Source organism: Leptopilina heterotoma, unplaced genomic scaffold (assembly GCF_015476425.1).
Source record: "Leptopilina heterotoma isolate Lh14 unplaced genomic scaffold, ASM1547642v1 Lhet_77, whole genome shotgun sequence".
NCBI classification, from domain to species: Eukaryota; Metazoa; Arthropoda; class Insecta; order Hymenoptera; family Figitidae; genus Leptopilina; species Leptopilina heterotoma.
In genome coordinates, this window is record NW_025111177.1 from 694,861 (window position 1) to 716,061 (window position 21,201).

Sequence of the window (21,201 nt, forward strand, 5' to 3'; positions counted from 1 at the left end):
TTACACTGAACAAAAAAAATTATTTGAATCGAATAAAAATTATTTGACGCAATTAAAAATTATTTGACTCAATTAAATGATACAATTGTTTATTATCCATTAAATATTTATTTGAGCTAAGTAAATATTTACTGGACATAAATATTTTCAATTATAGAATTTTTTATTCATTCACTTTTCACTTCTAAAAAATAAATAGTTATTTGTATCAAATACGAATTATTTCAGTCAAATAAACAATTGGAACCAATAAATATTGCTTTAATTATGAAAATTACTTGACAATTGGTTTTTAAATTAAATAAATATTTATTTGCATCAATAAAATAACTTTTTATCCAAATATTTTTTATTTGTTTCTATTGAATAATATATTTGATTCAAATAAATCTGATTCAATTAATTCAAGTCATTTGAAGCAAATAAATATTTATTAGATCAAAATAAAAATTATTCGAATCAAATAAAAATATTTTTCAAATAATTTTGAATTAATTGAATAAAATAATTTTTTTTTGTCTCAGTGTATTGTAATTATTTGGTAAATGTAATTATTTGCAAATTGAATTTATATTCTTTTTGAATGTCATTTGTTCGTGAGTGTGGGTGTGTGTGTGTGCCTTTTGCGATAACATCGACCCTGAAAAGTTATTTGGAAGCTGTCCAAATAATTTTTCATTTCGATGTCAAGCCGGTCGTATGTTTGCGTCGACGCGACGGTTCTCGCGGAGCCGAAAAAATTGAAAAGAGAAGAGAAACGGGTTCTCATTTCCGCACCTCGTTACACCGCTGTTGGAAAATGAAGAACACAAAGAACGCAATTTCTCGACTAATTGAAGATTTTACACACAAGACACAGGTGATGCATTACACTCCCCTATATACTGGATAGTGATTAAACTTACTCTTTACGCGTATCTCGTTACAATTTTTTATTTTTTTTTATTTTTATTTTTTTTTTTGTTTTTTAATATAATTCCCTCCGACAAGAAAATAATGTAATTTTTTGCTTTTTACCTTTGGAGGCACAAAGTTTTGAAACTTCTTACTCTCATTTATAATTACAATTCATCTCGCATTTTCAAAGCATCTATTTTTTTTTTGGTGCAAATAATTTTCGTCAAGCCTCGGGCTGAATTTAGAAATAAAAAATTTATAACATAGTATGAAAATTTGATAATTGCGATTTTTAATAATTGACTCTAATTTTATATATTTTTTTAAGAAAATGGAATTCTTTTATACCAGTAATTGAATTTTTTAAAGAAATAATTGAACTTTTCTTAAAATAATTGATTTTTCTATGGATAATTAAATTTTTTAAAGAAATAATTTCAATTTCCTGAAAATAATTAATTTTTATAAAAATAATTGAATTTTCTAAGGAAATAATTGAAATTTTCTGAAGATAATTGATTTTTCTAAGGATAATTGAATTTTTTAAAGAAATAATTTCAATTTCATGAAAATAATTAATTTTTATAAAAATAATTGAATTTTCTAAAGAATAATTGAAATTTTCTGAAGATAATTGATTTTTCTAAGGATAATTGAATTTTCTAAAGAAATAATTGAAATCTTCTGAGGATAATTGATTTTTCTAAAAATAATTGAATTTTCTAAAGAAATAATTGAAATTATCTGAAGATAATTGATTTTTTTAAAGATAATTGAATTTTCCAAAGAATAATTGAAATTTTCTAAAATTAATTTCATTTTTTAAACAAGTAACTGTTAATTTTTCTAAAAATAATTGAATTTTTTAAATAATAATTAATTTTTTCTACAAATTTTAAAAAAACTAAAAAAAGTAATTGAAATTTAAAAAAATTTGCCAATAAATTAACTGAATTTTTAAAGAGTTTTACTAAAATTTTTTTGAAAATAATCCAAGAAACTTTGCAATGATAACTAATTTTTATTTAAAATTCGAAAAAATTAGGTGTTTAAGAATATTTCACTTTTATTTTTTAAAGATAATTGAATTTTTAAACAAGGAATTGAATTTTCTAAAGAAATAATTTTAATTTTCTACAAAGATAATTGATTTTTACGAAGATAATTAAATTTTCAAGAAATAATTGACATTTGCTAAAAAATAATTCCATTTTCTAAGGATAATTGAATTTTCTATAGAATAATTGAAATTTTCTGAAATGAATTGAATTTTTGAAACAAGTTATTTAAATTTTTAAACAAGGAATTGAATTTTTTAAAGAATTAATTTCAATTTTCTGCGAAGATAATTGATTTCTCTAAAGATAATTGAATTTCCTAAGAGAAAATTGACATTTTCTAAAAATAAATTCCATTTTCTAAAGATAATTGAATTTTCCATGGAATAATTGAAATTTTCTGAAAATTATTTGAATTTTTTTTAAAGGTAATTGAATTTTCAAAAGGAATAATTTCAATTTTTATTTTCTACAAAGATAATTAAATTTAAAAAAAAATTCAATTTTCTACAAAGATAATTGAATGTTCTAAAGATAATTGAATTTTTTCAACACGTAATTAACATTCTTTTAAAGGAAATTGAATTTTTATAAACAAATAATTGAAATTTTCTAAAATTCTCTTCTTATATAATATTTCAACTTCATAGAACTGAATTTTTCATAAACAAATAATTGAAATTTCCAAAAATTCCTTTTTTTAAATAATTGAAGTACATTAAATTTTTTTTTCCAAAATGATTCAAGTAAAATGTCAAAATTCTCTCTTAGAATAAAGAAAGTCGTTTTAAAAATCATTTTCTCCCTTTTTTTTACTATTTAATTTTTTTCATTAGTTATTAAATTATTTATTAAGTTATTTATTGATTATTTTATTTAATAAAAAATTAAACAGTTATTAAAAATCTAATTCCTTAGAAATATATATATATATATATATACATCTTCGAAAGTGTAGAATTCGTACAATTCGCAAATCACTAAATGGTTTGATAAACTGCTACTGAAAGGAATGCAATTAATCTTGGGGTTACATAGATTAGAATCGGGAAAGGCAGGGCATTGAAGCGTTCAACGTTCCTAATCGTTCGAGTTATCGCTCCATTTACTGGCAGCGCTGTCAGCATTTTTTTCCACCAAAAATCCCTTAAAAAGCGTTTGGATAAAAATTGTCAGGCGAAATGAATTGCGATTATTTAGATAATAAAATTGCGTGTTCATTCAAATTTGTTTGAGCTAATAAACAAGCGAATGATTCGCGATTGGAATACAATTTTATTACTATCAGTAGTTTCACTACTAGTAGTGATATTACTACTATGTACTATCATTAGGTTTACTACTAGTAATGGAATTACTACTATCACTAGGTTTACTAGTAGTAGTAGAATTACTACTATCATTAGGTTTACTACTACTAGTAGTATTATTATTAGCGCTATTACTACTAATGGTAGTAGTATTACTAAATACCACTAAACTACTAATTACTACTACTAATTACTACTGAATATTAGTAGTAGTAATACTAATAGCAATAATACTAGTAGAAAAACTACTAATTACTACTGAACAGTAGTAGTAGTAATGCTAATAGTTATACTAGCAGTGGTAGTATTACTATTGTCAGTATCACTACTAGTAGTAGTATTACTATTGGTAGTATCACTGCTAGTATTATTATTGGTACTATCACTGCTAGTAGTAGTATTGCTAATAGTTATACTAGCAGTGGTAGTATTACTATTGTCAGTATCACTACTAGTAGTAGTATTACTATTGGTAGTATCACTGCTAGTATTATTATTATTATTGGTACTATCACTGCTAGTAGTAGTATTGCTATTGTTATATTACTAATGTTAGTATCACTATCATTAGTATTAATAAACATTGATATAATTACTGCTTGTAGTAGTATTATCATTAGTAGAATTACTACTACTAGTAGTAGTATTAATCACTAGGTATTTTACTATATATTTCCTAGGAAGAATTGAAATTATGTTTTATAGATTATTATACACGAGACTCAAGATGAGATTATTATTAATGAAGATTGAAAAAAAAATTCTTTTCCAGTTGGAAGATGAGGCGCTGACAGTGAATGTGTTAAGGATGCTGGCAAAGTTGGCAGAAAATCCTGAACGATGGGAGAGAGTTCATCAACTTCTGAGTAAGTGCCAATCATGTGGAATTTTATTTACGTCCTGATGTATAAACTACACAGTCGCCTCATAAACATTCATAATATCGACTTATAATGCAGAGTTGTTTATCATAAAAATGAAGTTCCTGATAAAAAGTCATTTCATCTCCTCTCTAAGAGAATGTAAATTAGCTCCTACCCAGATTCAACCTTTTTCATTGTGCTCCCTCCCTTTTTACTCTTTCCATTACGAGCCATCCTCGGATCCATCAAAACAAGGAAAATTACAATTTACAAATTCCTTACAATTCTGCCATTAAAGTCTGTGCTTTTGTTCCCAAAAAAATTTGTATTAAAATAAATTCTTTTCGGTTAGGGAAATTTTTGTTTTGATAGCAAACCGTATTTTTGAATTGTTCCGAAAGCTAATAGTATTTTTGAATTGTTTTGATAGCAAACAATATTAATTTTTGAATTGTTTCGTTAGCAAACATTATTTTCGAATTGTTTTGATAGCAAACAGTATTTTTGAATTGTTTTGATGTCAAATAGTATTTTTTTATTTTGATAGCGAAAAGTTTTTCGAATTGTTTTGGTAGCAAACAATATTTTTGAATTGTTTTGATAGCAAACAGTTTTTCGAATTGTTTTGGTAGCAAACATTACTTTGAATTGTTTTGATCTAGACCTAGTGAATAGTTGTTGAATTGTTTCGATATCAAACAGTATTTTTGAATTATTTTGATAGCGAACAGTATTTTTGAATTGTTCCACTAAAATCCGAATGTTAAATAGTTTTGACAAAACGCGAAAACTAAAGATGAGAGTATCATTCTCATAATTAAAATTCGATGTGTAATTAAAGCATTTCTAAGTGGGAAGCTCTTTAAATTAGAAAGATCGAGAGAAAGCTTTGAAAAGCTCTCAAAGAATCCGAGAAAACATTTCTCAAGATTGTAATTTAGTCTCAGAGTTCCTCCACTAAAAGGGCTCGCATGAAACGTTATGTAGTATCAATTTCAACAGAAACTTGACAATCGCTCAATTAAACCTTCATTTAAAAGGAACGTGAAAGCTACAAAGAAGAGTGACTTCTGTACATAGAAGATTTCTCCAAATTGGTGCTTATAAATGATTCAATTACTGACTTTCTCGTCCTCCTTCTTTTATTACTTTTATCCAACATTTTGAACTCTTTCTTTGCTGCATTCCTCATTTCATCTGCAGCATCATTTTGTATTTATCATCATTATATCAAAAATGGAAAACAAAATCGAAAACATCATTTGTTTTCGATAGAAAACAAATGATGTTTTCGATTTTGTTTTCCATTTTTGATTCGATTTTTGATTCCAATTGTAGATCGAAAACAATTGCTTTCGAGTCACTAATATTTTAATTTCAACTAGCATATTGAGAGCATTTTTAAAATCCATTTTTAAACCCATTTTTTAAATCCATTATTCGAATGCTACAACTTTCGTCGAACCGTGCGCGAAAAATTATTAGAATAAGTCAATAATACGTTCGAGTTTTGTTGGTTGGCCGTTGGCATTCGTTTTGCGTAGAAGCGATGCCATTTTCATGAGATCCAGTGGCCCGGAATGCCCTGTTTGCGGAAACTGATTTCAGCTCTATTGCTCCTACAATGGCGCCTTAATAACGCGCCAGTCGAAATTCTTGATTAATGAATCTCGTTAAGTTCATCGAGGCTTGCTTTTATATTAGGTATCGACTTACAGTAACATAAAATTCACGTTGGCACAGAAAACCAGAGGTGTACGATTCGCATCGTTAACAGTAAATAACGAGCTTCTCGCTAAACTTTCTTTATGCCCAAACTTTTCTCACATTGTACCAAAAAAAAAGAAGAAGAAGAAGAAGAAGATCTTCATTTAAAATAAGAAGAAGAAGAAGATGAAAGTGGAAACTGAAAGGAATATCAGTTTTCAATTAGTGAATTTGATAATTAATGATAATGATGTAGTGGGTCCTAACGAACTGAACTGACGAATCCTAACGAACTAACGAATCCTAACGAACTAGAATTATAATGCACTGGAATCCTAAGGCACTAATAAATTAATGGACACTAACGAACTAATAAATTAATGTATCCTAACAAACTGATGAATCCTAACGAACTTATGAATCCTAACAGACTGATGAATCCTAACAAACTGATAAATCCTAACGAACTAATGAATCCTAATTCACTAACAAATTAAAGGATCCTAACAAACTAATAAATTAGTGGATCCTAACGAACTGATGAATCCTAATTCACTAATAAATTAAAGGACCCTAACGAACTAATAAATTAGTGATTCCTAACGAACTGATGAACTAATAAATTAAAGGACCCTAACGAACCAATAAATTAATGGTTCCCAACGAACTAATTAATTACCAACAAATCTTAATGAACTGAAAGAAAATTAAATGTTTCAGTGCACCTGGACGATGGTCGGGAAGGTTCCCGTCGGGCCCTCCTGGCGCGGAAGAGAAACCTACTGCCGACGTCGTACTTCGATTCGATATCCACAACACCAAAAATGGACGATCCACTGAGGACCTTCAAGAAGCCGAAGAAGAAAAAGAAAAAGAAGAAACCGCATCACAAGGCAACGACACAAGCTCTGCCGATAATGACGTCCTCCGTACCAACAACCGAGTCGCCATGGTTTACAACTTCCATTCCTTGGCGTCTCGTTGCTGAAAATTACAATTCGCCTCTTTGGCAGGAGCAAATCGACGACAATCCGTCGTCGAAGCTTCGATATTCGAAAAATCGTCCTCGTCTTCCTGGACATCAGCTTATTGACGAGAAGCAACGGGAGAATTTAAAGACACTCAACGATCAGCGACAGGCTCTGATGTTGAAAAGTGCTAGGGAGTACTCCCAACCGAGACTTTTGCACTTTGGGAAAGTTAATACCCATCAGGTGCCGCCTGGACATCGGGACTCCTCTTTCGATGACGGTAACTTTCTTTACTTTTACTTAAAATTTTCTTTACTTTAACTTTTCTTTTACTTCAACCCACTGCTGATGCTAATTTAGAAGTCTATGACCTCATAAGGTAACTATAGTCCTTTGACGATTTTCGCTATTGTCGAAAATCTTTAGCATTAGCAGAGGATTGATAAGTTAAAGTCTAGGCCTAATCTGCTAATGCTTGAAGCCTCTGCTTATGCTAATAATTTTTGCAATCGTTAAAAATCTTTAGCATCAGCAAAGGATTGATAAGTTAAACTTCAGACCTGATCTCTGCTAAAGCTTAAACCCTCTGCTGATGCTAATGATTTTTGTAATCGTCAAAAATCCATAGCATCAGCAGAGGTTTAAACTTCAGACCTAATCTGCCAATGATTAAAGCATCTGCTGATGCTAAAAAATGGTTATTCTGGTCAAAAATCGTTAGCATCAGCAGAGGGTTCATAAGTTAAACTCTAGACCTAATCTACTAATGCCTAAAGCCTCTGATGATACTAACGATTTTTGCAATCATCAAAAATCGTTAGCATCAACAGATGGTTAATAAAAACCCTCTGCCTAAGTAGACCAAAATTCTTTCGCATTCGCCCAAAGTCAAAAGTCCCTTAATACGACTTTCCTTAGGGCATTGGCGACTTTGGTTTTTGCATTAGCAGATTCCTTACGAACCGAAAACTAAGAATATTTTTCCTAAATACTAAGGATTTCTCTAAGAGCTTAAGACACCCTTCGAACTATCTTTGCAGAAACAATGCGAATGCGAGACTACGATCCCTCGGAGTACATTCACTTCAAGCACTGGAAATATCCACAATACAATAATCCACTGGCAAGGGACTTTTCTTTGGACAAATTCCAAAACGATTTGCAGAACGATTTTGAACTGAACGCTGGTGGTTTCGCAAGAAATCAAGAATTTAGACCATCTGACAGGGAATTCGCCGCTTCTAAGAGTTGGCAAAACTCCCCGTTTGGCTACAGAAAACCACCAAAGCTAGACTTTCGGCTTGTACAAATGAAAAACGTTCCTTGGTACTACAAAAATCCTCGTGACCCAAAACCTTGGTTGCGAGAAACTCTTCCCTGGAGAAAACCATTGATACAAGATTACTGGTCGCGAATGGACGACAACGACGAGGATGATATGAATTCCTTGGAGAAGTCCTGGCACCAACGGCATCATCCGCAACTTTGGAAAGTCGCGTCTGACTCGTGGCCTGAGGACAAATCTCTTCAGGTTGGTAAAATTCTGCTAAACCAAACTTCGCACTCGAAAATTAATTTTTAAAAAGTAGCGGAAAATATTTAGCAAACAAAATACTAAAGAACGTCTTTATCTTTTATCCTTTAGGTTCCACCCTGGTCGGAGAAATCAACCCAAAATCGTCCGAATCAAGAGCAGAGTTTCGCTTGGGACAGGGCGAAAAATCGTTCGGAGAAAATGAGCCCACCAAAGCAGAATCCCAACGAAAAGAATATAATTCCCAAAATTACAATGAAGTCGTGGAATAGCCTGACGTCGGATCCTGCCACGTGGCCATTTAAATTGCCGGACGCAAAACCCTGGCCAAAGGATCAAAATGGCAAATCCTACAATCCGAATGCGGATCTGGTGAGGAAACTGGGTCTCGATAAGCAGAACAAACTTCTCTCGGAGGAATTCAAGAATTCTCCAAAGGATTTTAAGGGATTAAAGTATAAGGAAAGAACGTCCTCGGAACTCAAGAGCAATGACAACAACAACAAGGGAAAGGATTCCGTTTGGCCTGTGAAACTCACGGGAGACGACGACTGGATGAGTAAAGTGAGAAGTTCAGAGAATCTTTCAGCTGATGATGATGCGAGACCATCTTGGACCAGTAATAATGCGGAATCGGGAGGCAAATCCTGGCATGGGTAAGAATTTTAAACTTCTTTTACTAAATTGTTAATTAGACTGTTAACTAGATTAGACTGTTGGTTAGATTGTTAACAAAGTTTTTCTGAGGATATCAAAATTGAGATAAAAAACGAAATTGTTGCGATGCAACAATTTTGAAAATTTTTTGAATTTGGAACTAATTTTTGCAGAAAGAGCATTTCTCCAAAGGCACAAAGCGTGAGAGGATGGGAAGTGCCCGTCGATCAGTCCACTTGGAGGCCTTATGACTTGAAGTCCTATGAGGATTCTCCAAGTAGCCCTTGGTCGGGAAGGACCAACGACAGAATGTGGCACTCGAAGGCGGAGACTGGCCCTTGGCCGCAAAAAATTGGCGAAGACTGGAACGAAGGTTATGGAAAGCAGGCAGGAACTTCCAACAATTGGCCTTCAAAGTGGAAACAATTCGCATACCACAGGTACGACTCTTATTCAGGCTTCAAACTAGATAATTAATTTTACAAATTTAGCAATAAGTAGAATCTGAAAAATTTAGAATCTAAAAAAAGTAAAAATAAAGATATCAAAAAATTAAATTTGACGTCTAAAAAAAAAAATTCAGATTTCATTCTTGCAACGAATTTTATTAAACTAAAGGTGGAAGAAGTTAACAATCTCTTCGAATCATTTTCTCCGAAGTTTTTAAAAATAATTGAATTCCAGAGAAGAATTTCATTATTAATGAAAATAAATAAATAATTGAAATCTTTGAACGAATTTAATTAAAATTATCAAAAATAATTGAATTTTTGGCAAGAATTTTATTACGTTTTTGATAATTTAAATCTTGCAACGAATTTAATTAAATTTTTCAAAAATAATTGAATAGCTGAGAAAGATTATATTATCTATAAAAATAATTGAAATTCTCGCAAGGAATTTAATTGAATTTGTATTGAAAATAACTGAATTTTTGGCAAGAATTTGATTACGTTTTTGATAATTGAAATCTTGCAACGAATTTAATTCAATTTTTTAAAAATAATTGAATAGCTGAGAATGATTTTATTATTAATAAAAATAATTGAAATTCTTGCAAGGAATTTAATTGAATTTGCATTAAAAATAATTGAATTCTTATCAAGAATTTGATTATTTTTTTAAAATAATTGAATTCTTATGAAGAGTTTCATTAAAATTTCTCAAAATAATTGAATTTTTCATGAAAAATTTATTATTTATGAAAATAATTGAATTTATTCTAAGAATTTTTTTATTTTGAACAATAATTGAATTCTTGTATAGAATTTGATTATATTTTTTAAAAATAATTGAATTCTTACGAGGAGTTTTATTGAAATTTCTTAAAATAATTGAATTTCTACAAAAAAATTTATTATTTATGAAAATAATTGAGTTTATCCGAAGAATTTTAATAACATTTTTAAAAAATAATTGAATTCCCGTAAAAAATTTTATTATTTGTGAAAATAATTGAATTTTTCCTAAGACTTTTATTAAAATTCTTCAAAATAATTGATTTTTGAGAACAATTTTATTTTTTAAAAGTAATTTAATTCTAGCTTAGAATTGTATTTTAATTTTTAAAAATAATTAAATTCCTGCGATGAATCTTGTTATTTTTAAAGATAATTGAATTCAGGTCAAGAATTTGATTAGATTTTTTTTTTAAATAATTGAATTTTTACGAAGAGTTTTATTAGAATTTCTCGAAATAATTGAATTTCAGAAAAAAATTTTGCCATTTATGAATGTAATTGAATTCTTGCAACGATTTTTATTGTTCATAAAAATTATTGAATTCTTACAAAGAATTTTGCTGGAAATTTTCTTGATAATTGAAATCCTGAGAGGATTTTATTAAAATTTCTCAAAATAATTAAATTTTTTCTAAAAAATTTATTAGTTATGAAAATAATTGAATTTATCCGAAGAATTTTAATGAAATTTTGAAAAAAAATGGAATTTTTCCTAAAACATTGATTACAATTATTCTTTTCAAAATAATTGAATTTTTGAGAATAATTTCATTATTTTAAAAATAATTGAATTCTTGCGTTGAATTGTATTTCAATTTTTGAAAATAATAAAATTCCTGCGATAAATTTTGTTATTTAGAAAGATAATTGTATTTTTGTCTAGAATGTTATTACATTTTTTTTTTTTTAATAATTGAATTCTTATGAAGAATTATTAATAATATTTATTAGGAAATCTCAAAATAATTAAATTTCTGATAAAAATTGTATTATTTATGAAATTAATTAAATTCTTGCAAACGTTATTCATTATTTATACAAATAATTGAAATCTTTGAACGAATTTGATTTAAAATTTTTTTAAATAATTGAATTCCTAAGAACTGTATTACAATTTTTGAAAATAATTGAAATTTTGCAATGAATATGATTAAAATTTTTTAAAATAATTGAATTCCTGAGAAAAATTTTATTATTTATGAAAATAATTGAAAACTTGCAGCGAATATAATTAATTTCTTTTTAAAATAATTGAATTCCTGAGAAAGATTTTTTTATTTAAAAATAATTGAAATCTTGTGACGAATTTAATTTTTTTATTAACAGTTTTGATACTAATTGAATTCTTTCGAAGAATTTTATTAAAATTTCTCAAAAAGTAATTGAATTTTTTCTAAAAAATTTATTATTCATGAAAATAATTGAATTTATCCAAAGAATTTTATTGAAATTTTGTAAAAACAATTGAATTCTTCCTTAAACTTTTAATACAATTCTCATCAAAATAATTTAATTTTTGAGAATAATTTTATTATTTTAAAAATAATTGAATTTTTACGTTGAATTGTATTTCAATTTTTGAAAATAATTAAATTCTTTCGATTTTATTTGTTATTTAGAAAGATAATTGGATTCTTGTCAAGAATTTTATTTTTTGAAAATAATTGAATTCTTACGAAAAATTATTATTATTATTATTTTATTAGAATTTCTCAAAATAATTAAATGTATGACAAAAATTTTATTATTTATCAAATTAATTAAATTCTTGCAAATGTTTTTTTATTATTTACAAAAATAATTGAATTCTTATGAAGAATTTTATGAACATTTTTGAAAATAATTGAATTCTTTCGAAGAATTTCATTAAAATTATGAATTATATTTGAATTTCAGCTTTATGAAGTTGGCACCTAGTTATTAGCACCCATTTAATTTTTCAAAATTCTATCTTGTTTCTGAAACCAAAATGAAGTTGAAAGGACATTTTTAGCTTCATTTTGGTTTGAATTTTCAAAAAAAAATTGATGACGACCAATTATTTCCGGAAGTCTTAGGATGATTGACTGTATAGAAAACAAAAATAAAAAAATTAATTGCTAACATTTTCCACCTTTAATAAAAAATGAATGATTAACGCTGAGAGAAAATGAAACTATAATCTGAATAAAATTCTTTTATCAGAGTGACGGCAATGCCAATGACAAAAGCGGGCTCTTCCATGGAAGGTTCAGCTAAGCCAAAAAATGCCTTTATCGCCGTCTCGGCAGTGTCTTCTTCAAAGTATAATAATAACGAGTGGAGGAAAAATGACATAGAAGAGACTCCTCCCATCAGTCAAAATAGTTTCAGGTTAGAGAATAATTCAAGTTATTATCACTGCGAAAGCCAAGTAACCAAGAGGAAGAGAAATTATAATAATATAATATCAAGCATATATCTGGCTTAATTAAAATTAATATGAATGTGTGTCCTCTTTATGAAAACAATGATTAAAAAGGGTCATTTCTTATCTCAGTAAAGTAAACGTAATCCTCTTGAGTTTGGTGGGGGCATTTTGTTGCAAAAGAGGATTAGACAAAGAAGTTGATGCTGTTAAATTTAGCCTTGCACGTAGAATTATTTACAGCGTATTTAATCCTTTATGTCTCGGTCTTTTGAATTTAGTTTCATCCCCTTCAAGTGTTCTGGTCCTTTGAACCTTCTTCTTTATTGGAAAATTAAGTTTGCCAACTGTATTCAAAGAGGATTATAGATTACGACCCTTTAATGTTACATACGAAAACTTTAAGTGGAATTTGATTCAATTTTCACTGGAATCTTCAGAGAATATATATTTGTTTAATATCTAATTTTATTCCAGTGTTAAACTTTTTGATGACGACGCTGGCGTTTCAAAATTTACAAATTTTATTTTTTTATTTCTTCTCTTCGTGCAGATCAGTGGATCCAGATCATCCGGCTAGTCAACTGCGTTCTTCTATCGAATCGCCAATTTATGCATGGAAAAAAGACGGGAGTCCGTCCAATAAGACGCGAAGCGTTGAAATCTTACCCTCTGATCCTCTGGAGCATCAATTGGAGGATCTGAGACTGAACTCGTCTTCACAAGACTACAGTAAAAGTAAAGTGGGTCAAAATTTTGATTTCAAAAATTATATGCTTCATACAAGTTTTCAATTTTTTTAAATTCAATTTAAATTTAAGCTTTTATTCGTACACTCGTGGATTTATTTTGAAAAAAGTGGCAAAAAGTAGGAAATTCTTCTACTATCTTGAAACAATTTTTAATTACAATTTTTCAAAAGACGAATTTTTTTCCTAATTTCTAAATTTAAATTCCATTACAAACTTGAATGATTTTTTAAAAATAAATATATTTAAATAGTACTTTTTATTTTTCCACAGAAATTAAAATATTTTATAAATGATTTCAATGTAAACCTTTTTGAAAACTGAAACCTTTTTGAAATTAAATTTCAAACCTTCTTGAAATTTGACTAATTTTTTTCATAATTTCTAAAATTAAATTGCATTCAAAACTTGAATAATTTTAATTAAAATAAATATTCAAATACTTTTTGTTTTTCCACAGGAATTAAAATATTTAAAATGATTTCTTTTTAAAACACAAAACTATTGAAATTAAATTTCAAACCTTTTTGAAAATTATAACGATTTTTCGAGAAAAATTACAACTGCAATTCTTTCAGAATTCAATTATTTTACAGAATTTTTAAATAAAATTACTCAAAACGTCAAATAATTGTTAAGACGAATGATAAATTAACAAGTTTTTAAAATAAATATTCAAATTTTATCTCCAAATCAATTTTTAATTATTATCAATTTGATTCCTTTTAAAAATCTATTATTTAAAAAAAAAATACAATTGCAATTCATCCAAAATTCAATTATTTTTCACAATTCTTACTAAAGTTTTTCCCTAAATCAATTGTCAGTTATTTTTAATAACTTTTTGGAAAATTTTTCTAAAATTCAATTATTTAAATGAAAAAAATTCAATTTTTTCCAAAACATTTAAAATTAATTAAAAAATCTTAAAATTCTTATTAAAAAATTGAAAAATTTCTTAATACTTGTAACTGCGAGTAAAATTTTTTTGAAAATAATTGAATTCAATCACTTTTTGATATAATTGTAGAAAAAAATTGTTTATAGAAATCAATTATTTTTCGGAATTTTAATAAAATTTGAAAGAATAAATAAATAAGAATTAAAAGAATTTATCCGAAGAATTTTAATAAAAATTTTGAAAAATTAATTGAATTCCCAGAAAAAGTTTTATTACGTGTGGAAATAATTGATTACATCCAAAGAGTTTTATTCCAATTTATCAAAATAATAATTGAAATTTTGAGAATAATAATAAATTCTTTACAAGAAGTTAATAACATTTTTTTTCTTAAATAATTGAATTCTTACGAAAATTTTTATTAGAATTTCTCAAAATAATTGAATTTCTAATAAAATAATTTATTATTTATAAAAGTATAATTGAATTCTTGCAACGATTTTTATTGTTTATAAAAATAATTTAATTTACAAGAAGAATTTTAATGAAATTTAAAAAAATAATTGAATTCCCGTAAAAATATTTATTATTTGTGAAAATAATTAAATTCCTGATAAAAATTTTATTATTTATGAAAATAATTGTATTCTTATAACGATTTTTATTGTTTATAAACAAAAAAAGAATTCTTATGAAGAATTTTACTGAAATTTTTTTTAATAATTGAATTCCTGAGATGAATTTTCATATTTATGAAAATAATTGAATTTATAAGAAGAATTTTAATAAAATTTTTAAAAAATAATTGAATTCGCGTAATAAATTTTATTATTTGTGAAAATAATTGAATCCTTCCGAAAAGTTTTATTACAGTTCTTAAAAATAATGGAATTTTTAAGAACAGTTTTATTAAAACTGTAATTGAATTCAAGCTTAAGATTTTATTGAAAATTTTGAAAACAATTGAATTTCTGAGGAAAAAATTGTTATTTAGAAAGATAATTAAATTCTTGTCAAGAATTTGATTAGATTTTTTTTTAAAATAATTGAATTCTTACGAAATTGTATTAGAATTTTTCAAAATAATTTAATTTCATTCTAAAAATTTTATTATTTATGAAAATAAATGAATTTTTGTAATGATTTTTATTGGTTATAAAAATAATTGAATTTTTACGAAGAATTTTATTAAAATTTATCAAATTAATAAAAGTTGTACTAAGAATTTTATTTTTTATAAAGATAATTGAAATCTTGTCAAGAATTTAATTAAAAATATTGAAAATAAAGGAATTCTTTCAAGGAATTAAATTATAATTGTATTGAAAATAATTTAATTTTTATTTGAAAATAAATTTTATTTTATTTTTATAATTGTAAAAATTATAATTGTATTTTTATTTGAGAATTTTATGGAAATTTTTGAAAATAATTAAATTGTTATAGAGAATTTTATGGAAATTTTTGAAATTAATTGAATTCTTACAGAGAATTTTATGGAAATATTTTGAAAATAATTAAATTCTGTGGAAGAATTTTACCATATAAATAATCAAAATAAGGTAAAAGTAGCCTTTAGTGTCACAAATCTAAAAAAATTTTTTAAATACAGTCGAAACTGTCAGATTGCAACTCTATTTTTAAAATAGTGTTGTATTTAAAAATATCCAATAAGAATTATTTTGACTTAATTCTAGAATATTTTAAAAATTATACAAAATTAAATTCTGTATTAAATTAAATTAAATTCACATCGTAAAAACTGAATTAAACAGTGAAAATAAATGACAAATAATAATTCTTAAAAGAGTCTTTTCTAAGGGAGCAGAAAACACCGTATTTCTTTCTTTGGGGGTATAAACGATTTGTTTTGTCTCGAAAAATCGAAAAGCAGAAAAGAAATTTAAACTTCCGAGGATTTAAAGTATCGCATTTTGTCGAAGATAGAAAAGAAGAACTATATTCAGAAAAGTAACGTTGAAAAAGAATCTTTTCCATTTCTCTACAAACAAACTCTTCTTTAGTTACCCAGAAAACTTTTCGAGAGATACTTTTCTGTATTGTAAATAAAAGTTTTCTTAAAACCCCCTCATGCAGGTACACAAAACAAAATTCACACAGTGTAGAAAATATATCAAGAAACTTGAAATTTCAATTTAATTACTTCAGAGCCAATTGGATAATATGTTTAAAAGAAAGAAATTGTTTCATTAATGAATTTTCATTTTTTTTTTGTCACAGCTTTTCTAAGAATATCAAAATTGAGACAAGAAAACGTATCAAAATTGTTGCATCGCAAAAAAGAATTAATTTTGTTTTCTTTGTCACAGCTTTTCTAAGAATATTCAATTGAGACAAAAAATGTATCAAAATTGTTGCAACAATTTTAATACGTTTTTTGTCTCAATTTAATATCACTAGAAAAATTTGTGTTGATTTTGATTTTGAAAACAAAAGAGAAAGAAGAAAATCCAGGCGCGACATATTATGAAAAATGACTAAACTCTGGAGAGGAATGTTTTCCTTTTTTTTTTTTTTGTTGAAACAATAAAAAAGTACCTAATTACTCTACTTGGAAAGACTCTTAAAAAAGCTTTCAGACTTTTGGGTTGAGGGAACGTGCAGCAATTTTAGATATCCACTGTCGTTGACGAAAACGTGTCCTGACTGTGGTAAAGAGTTACCTCTATTGCCGGAAGTGGGAGATGGATGGTTTTTCCTACTTGTTCCCTTACGTGATCTTTGGTTTGATTGCGAAACTTCTTCTCCAGAAGTAGATCCTGTTCACTAAAGAGCAACACTTTAAATTCAAACCCAAGCTTTTGTTTAATTTCATTTAAATCTCTTAAACAGACAAACGACACTAAATTCAAATGAAACAGTTTCGGAAAAAACGAACTTCGAATCTGGAGCAAAAAAAAAATTGCTTTTGTCAATTTGAAGATATAAGAAAAATTTGCTGATTTTATTTATTCACTGTTGTCACAAAAATTCAATTTTGTATTTAATAATTTAATTTTTAATTTAATTAAAAAAAAATTTTTTTTAACTTAATTTTTCATGTTTCACTGATTTTTAAATTTAATTAGTAAAAAACTAAAAACCAATAGATTTTATAAAATAAATATAATAAATAACAATAAATATTCAAATATCTATTTATTAACCAAAAATGAAAGAACTCTGAAAAAATGTATTATTATTAAATTATTAAATTATTATTAAAAATTTTAGTGAAATTCTTTCAAAGAATTCAATTATTTTCAACAATTTCCATAAAATTCTCTATATAAGAATTAAATTACTTTCAATACAATTATAATTATCAATTCTTTCAAAGAATTAAATTATTTTCAACAATTTTAATAAAATTCATGGCAAGATTTCAATTACCATTATAAAAAATAAAATTTTTAGTACAACTTCTATTAATTTAATAAATTTTAATAAAATTCAACGTAAGAATTCAATTATTTTTATAACCAATAAAAATCGTTACAAGAATTCAATTATTTTCAGAAATAATAAAAGTTCTAGCAGAAATTCAATTATTTTGAGAAATTTTGAGAAATAAAATTGTGTCGAAAATAATTGAATTTTTTTGAGGAATTTAATTGACATTTTATTGGAAATAATTGAATTCTTTGAGGAATATAATATAAATTGTATAAATTCGTTCAAGAAATTTTATTAATATTTTGGAAAAATAATTGAATTCTTCTAAGAATTGCAATTGAATTGCAAAAAATTAAATTCTTTTGAAAATTGAAATTGTATTGAAAATAATTGAATTCTTTCCAGCAATTTTATTAATATTTTTGAAAAATAATTGATTTTTCTGAGAATTGAAATTGAAATGAAAATAATTGAATTCTTTTAAGAATTGAAATTGTATTGAAAATAATTGAATTTGTTGACTATATTTGACTAATATTTTCAAAAAATAATTGAATTCTTCTGAGAATTTTCATTGAAATTGTATTGAAAATAATTGAATTCTTTTAAGGAATTATTACATTCAGAACAATTATAATTTAATTGTATCAAAGAATTCTATTATTTTCAACAATTTTAATCAAATTCTTGTCAAGATTTTAATTATCTTTATAGAAAATAAAATTCTTAGTAAAACTTCTATTAATTTAATAAATTTTAATAAAATTCTTCGTAAGAATTCAATTATTTTTATAACCAATAAAAATCGTTACAAGAATTCAATTATTTTCATAAAAAATAAAAGTTTTAGCAGAAATTCAATGATTTTGAGAAATTGTAATAAAATTTCGTAAGAATTCAATTAATTTTAAAAAATCTAATCATATCCTTGACAAGAATTCAATTATTTTCAAAAATTTCCAATATGATTTTAAACAAGAATTCAATTACTTTTTAAAATAATAAAACTCTTCTCAAAAATTCAATTATTTTGAAGAATTGTCATAAAAATCTTCGGATAAATTCAATTATTTTCATAAATAATAAAATTCTTCTGAGAAATTCAATTATTAAAAAAAAAATTCAGTAAAATTCATTGTAAGAATTCAATTATTTTTATAAACAATCAAAATTGTTGTAAGAATTCAATTACTTTCATAAATAATACAATTTTTATCACTAATTCAATTATCTTGATAAATTAAAAAATTCTCCTCTGGAATTCAATTATTTAAAAAAAATTTAAACAAATTTTTGACAAGAATTAAATTTTTTTCGTAAATAATTGAATTGTTCATAAAAATTCAATTACTTTCAATGCTAATTAAAAAAAAAATTTCCAAGAATTTAATATTCTTTCACAAGTTTTCACAGTATTTTAATTATTTACAGTAAAATTTTAATTCAATTTATTGCATAAATCAATCATAAATCGATCCTTTTCCAAAATTTTAGATAAAATTAGAAGAATTGAATTACTTTCAGTACAATTTTAATTAAATTCCTAGAAAGAATTAATTTTTTTTTTCGAAACAATTGAATTTTAATTTTTACAAATTTTATTATATAATTGAATTATTGACAATAATTTTATTAATATTTGTTATTAATTGAGATAATTGAACTCTTTATTAAGAATTTTACCTATTTATTTATTAAATTTTTTGGCAATAATTGAATTTATTTCGAAGAATTATAAAAAAAATTCATAAAAATAATAAAAATTTTTTTAAAAATTTTAATCCAAATTTTTGAAAATAATTGAATTCTTCCGAAGAATTTTGTTAGTTACGAAAATAATTGAATTTCTGTGAAATAGTTCTTTAGTTATGAAGATAATTTAATTCTGGACCAGAATTCTTTTTAAATTTTTGAAAATAATTGAATTTCTCCAAAATTTTTGTTATTTATGAAGATAATTGAATTCTTGCCCGGAATTGTATTAAAATTTTTTAAAATAATTGAATTCTTTAGTGATTAAAAATAATTCATTCCTAAAATTTTCAATATAATTGAATTTTTTAATAATTTATGTAAAGAATGTTATTTTTTATTGTGATAGTAGTTTTATATTTCAAAGAATTTTATCACTTTAAAAAATTATTTTTTAATATTATTGTATTTTTTAAGCGAATTGAAACTAAAGATTTGGAAAATAATTGAATTTTACAAAAATTTGCTTATTTCAATAATTAATTTATCCTTGAATTTTAATAAGAATTGATTTAAAAAGAATTTTAGTTAAAATTTCGAAAAATAATTGATTAATTGATTAATTGAATTAATTAATTGTAATGATTAATTAATTGTATTTTTGAAAAATTATATTTCAAAAAATTATTATATTTAAAAAAATATTTTTCACTAAATTTCTAAAAAATTGTTTTTATAACTAACAACGGGCTTGAAAATTCTTATAAATTATAATTATATATTTTTTAATGAATCATTAGTTATGCTATTTTTAAATAAAGTCGCATTGTTTGAAAATTGATGAAAAAAGATGAAAAAAATCTAGTATCCGAGGTCAGCAAAAATAAAATCGAACAAAAGGAGAAAAATCCTCTTCCTGTCTCTATATTTAATAAAAATTGAATAAACCAAATTTATAAATAAATTGTGAAAAAAAATTCATCTCACCGTTTCGTAAAAAAATCATAAGAATGGAAATTTTGTTCCATTCAATCTTCGACAATTTAATTTCAACCACCACCACCGAATAAATGCGATAACTCAGAAACCGGAGTTAAAAAAAAAATAACTGGGCTAATTAACAATTACTTCTCTAAATTTGTGTAAATTGACAGTTGTTAATTTAAATAAAAAAAAAAAATCCCATTTAATTTCTGTTTCAGACTAGAGAGAATGGAAGTGAATTTTCCACCTCACTTTCAGTGACACCATCAAACGGGTCGTTTGTCGGAAATTTGACAAAGGAAATAAGTAAACGACATTCCAATCTGAAGAATAAAAGATTATTAGAATTAGAAAAATAGAATTCGGATTTACAGAGCAATTATTTATAACAAAAAAAAAACAAAGATCTATAAAAAAAGACAATTTTCTACTCTAACTCTCATTCAAATTCTAACAATTATATTTTAGTTTCGTTTATAGAAAAGAAAATATTTTAAAAGTTAAAAATTAATTTCTATAAATGGAAATTAATTTTATCTTTACAGAAGATATTTTAAAAATTAATTTTTATAGATTTTCCAAAACCTTAATATTCATCTCCTTAATTATTTCATTTCATCAATAACTATCCACAACTATATATGTAAATACATAATTTTTATTGAAAGAAAAAAAAACTCTAAATAGTATTTAATTTATTAATATTCTGAAATTGAAGTTCTATTTAAAATATAGAGCGTCGTGTTGTATATGTACAATGTATTTTGTATAGCTTGACCAAATGTTTTTTTACCTACATCAAAATGAATCGACAGGAAAATTCATTTTTTCGAAACACAAATATAAAAACTAATT

General features: G+C 25.2%; 1 protein-coding gene across 4 annotated transcripts in view; it reads left to right on the forward strand.

Annotated features, from left to right (window-relative positions):
* The window catches only part of LOC122510901, a 188,041-nt gene extending 166,855 nt beyond the window's left edge, over positions 1-21,186 (forward strand). The window contains exons 7-14 of one of the 4 annotated variants that reach the window (XM_043625853.1): positions 4,038-4,131; positions 6,556-7,086; positions 7,847-8,337; positions 8,452-8,996; positions 9,171-9,437; positions 12,423-12,590; positions 13,178-13,367; positions 20,565-21,184. In XM_043625853.1, coding sequence (XP_043481788.1) covers positions 4,038-4,131; positions 6,556-7,086; positions 7,847-8,337; positions 8,452-8,996; positions 9,171-9,437; positions 12,423-12,590; positions 13,178-13,367; positions 20,565-20,705 — 2,427 coding nt within the window. In that variant the 3' untranslated portion in view covers positions 20,706-21,184. Of the gene's footprint in view, positions 1-4,037; positions 4,132-6,555; positions 7,087-7,846; positions 8,338-8,451; positions 8,997-9,170; positions 9,438-12,422; positions 12,591-13,177; positions 13,368-20,564 lie in introns of all 4 variants that reach the window. The other 3 variants (XM_043625854.1, XM_043625855.1, XM_043625856.1) reach the window with 3 other exon arrangements.
* Positions 21,187-21,201: the final 15 nt, after the last annotated feature.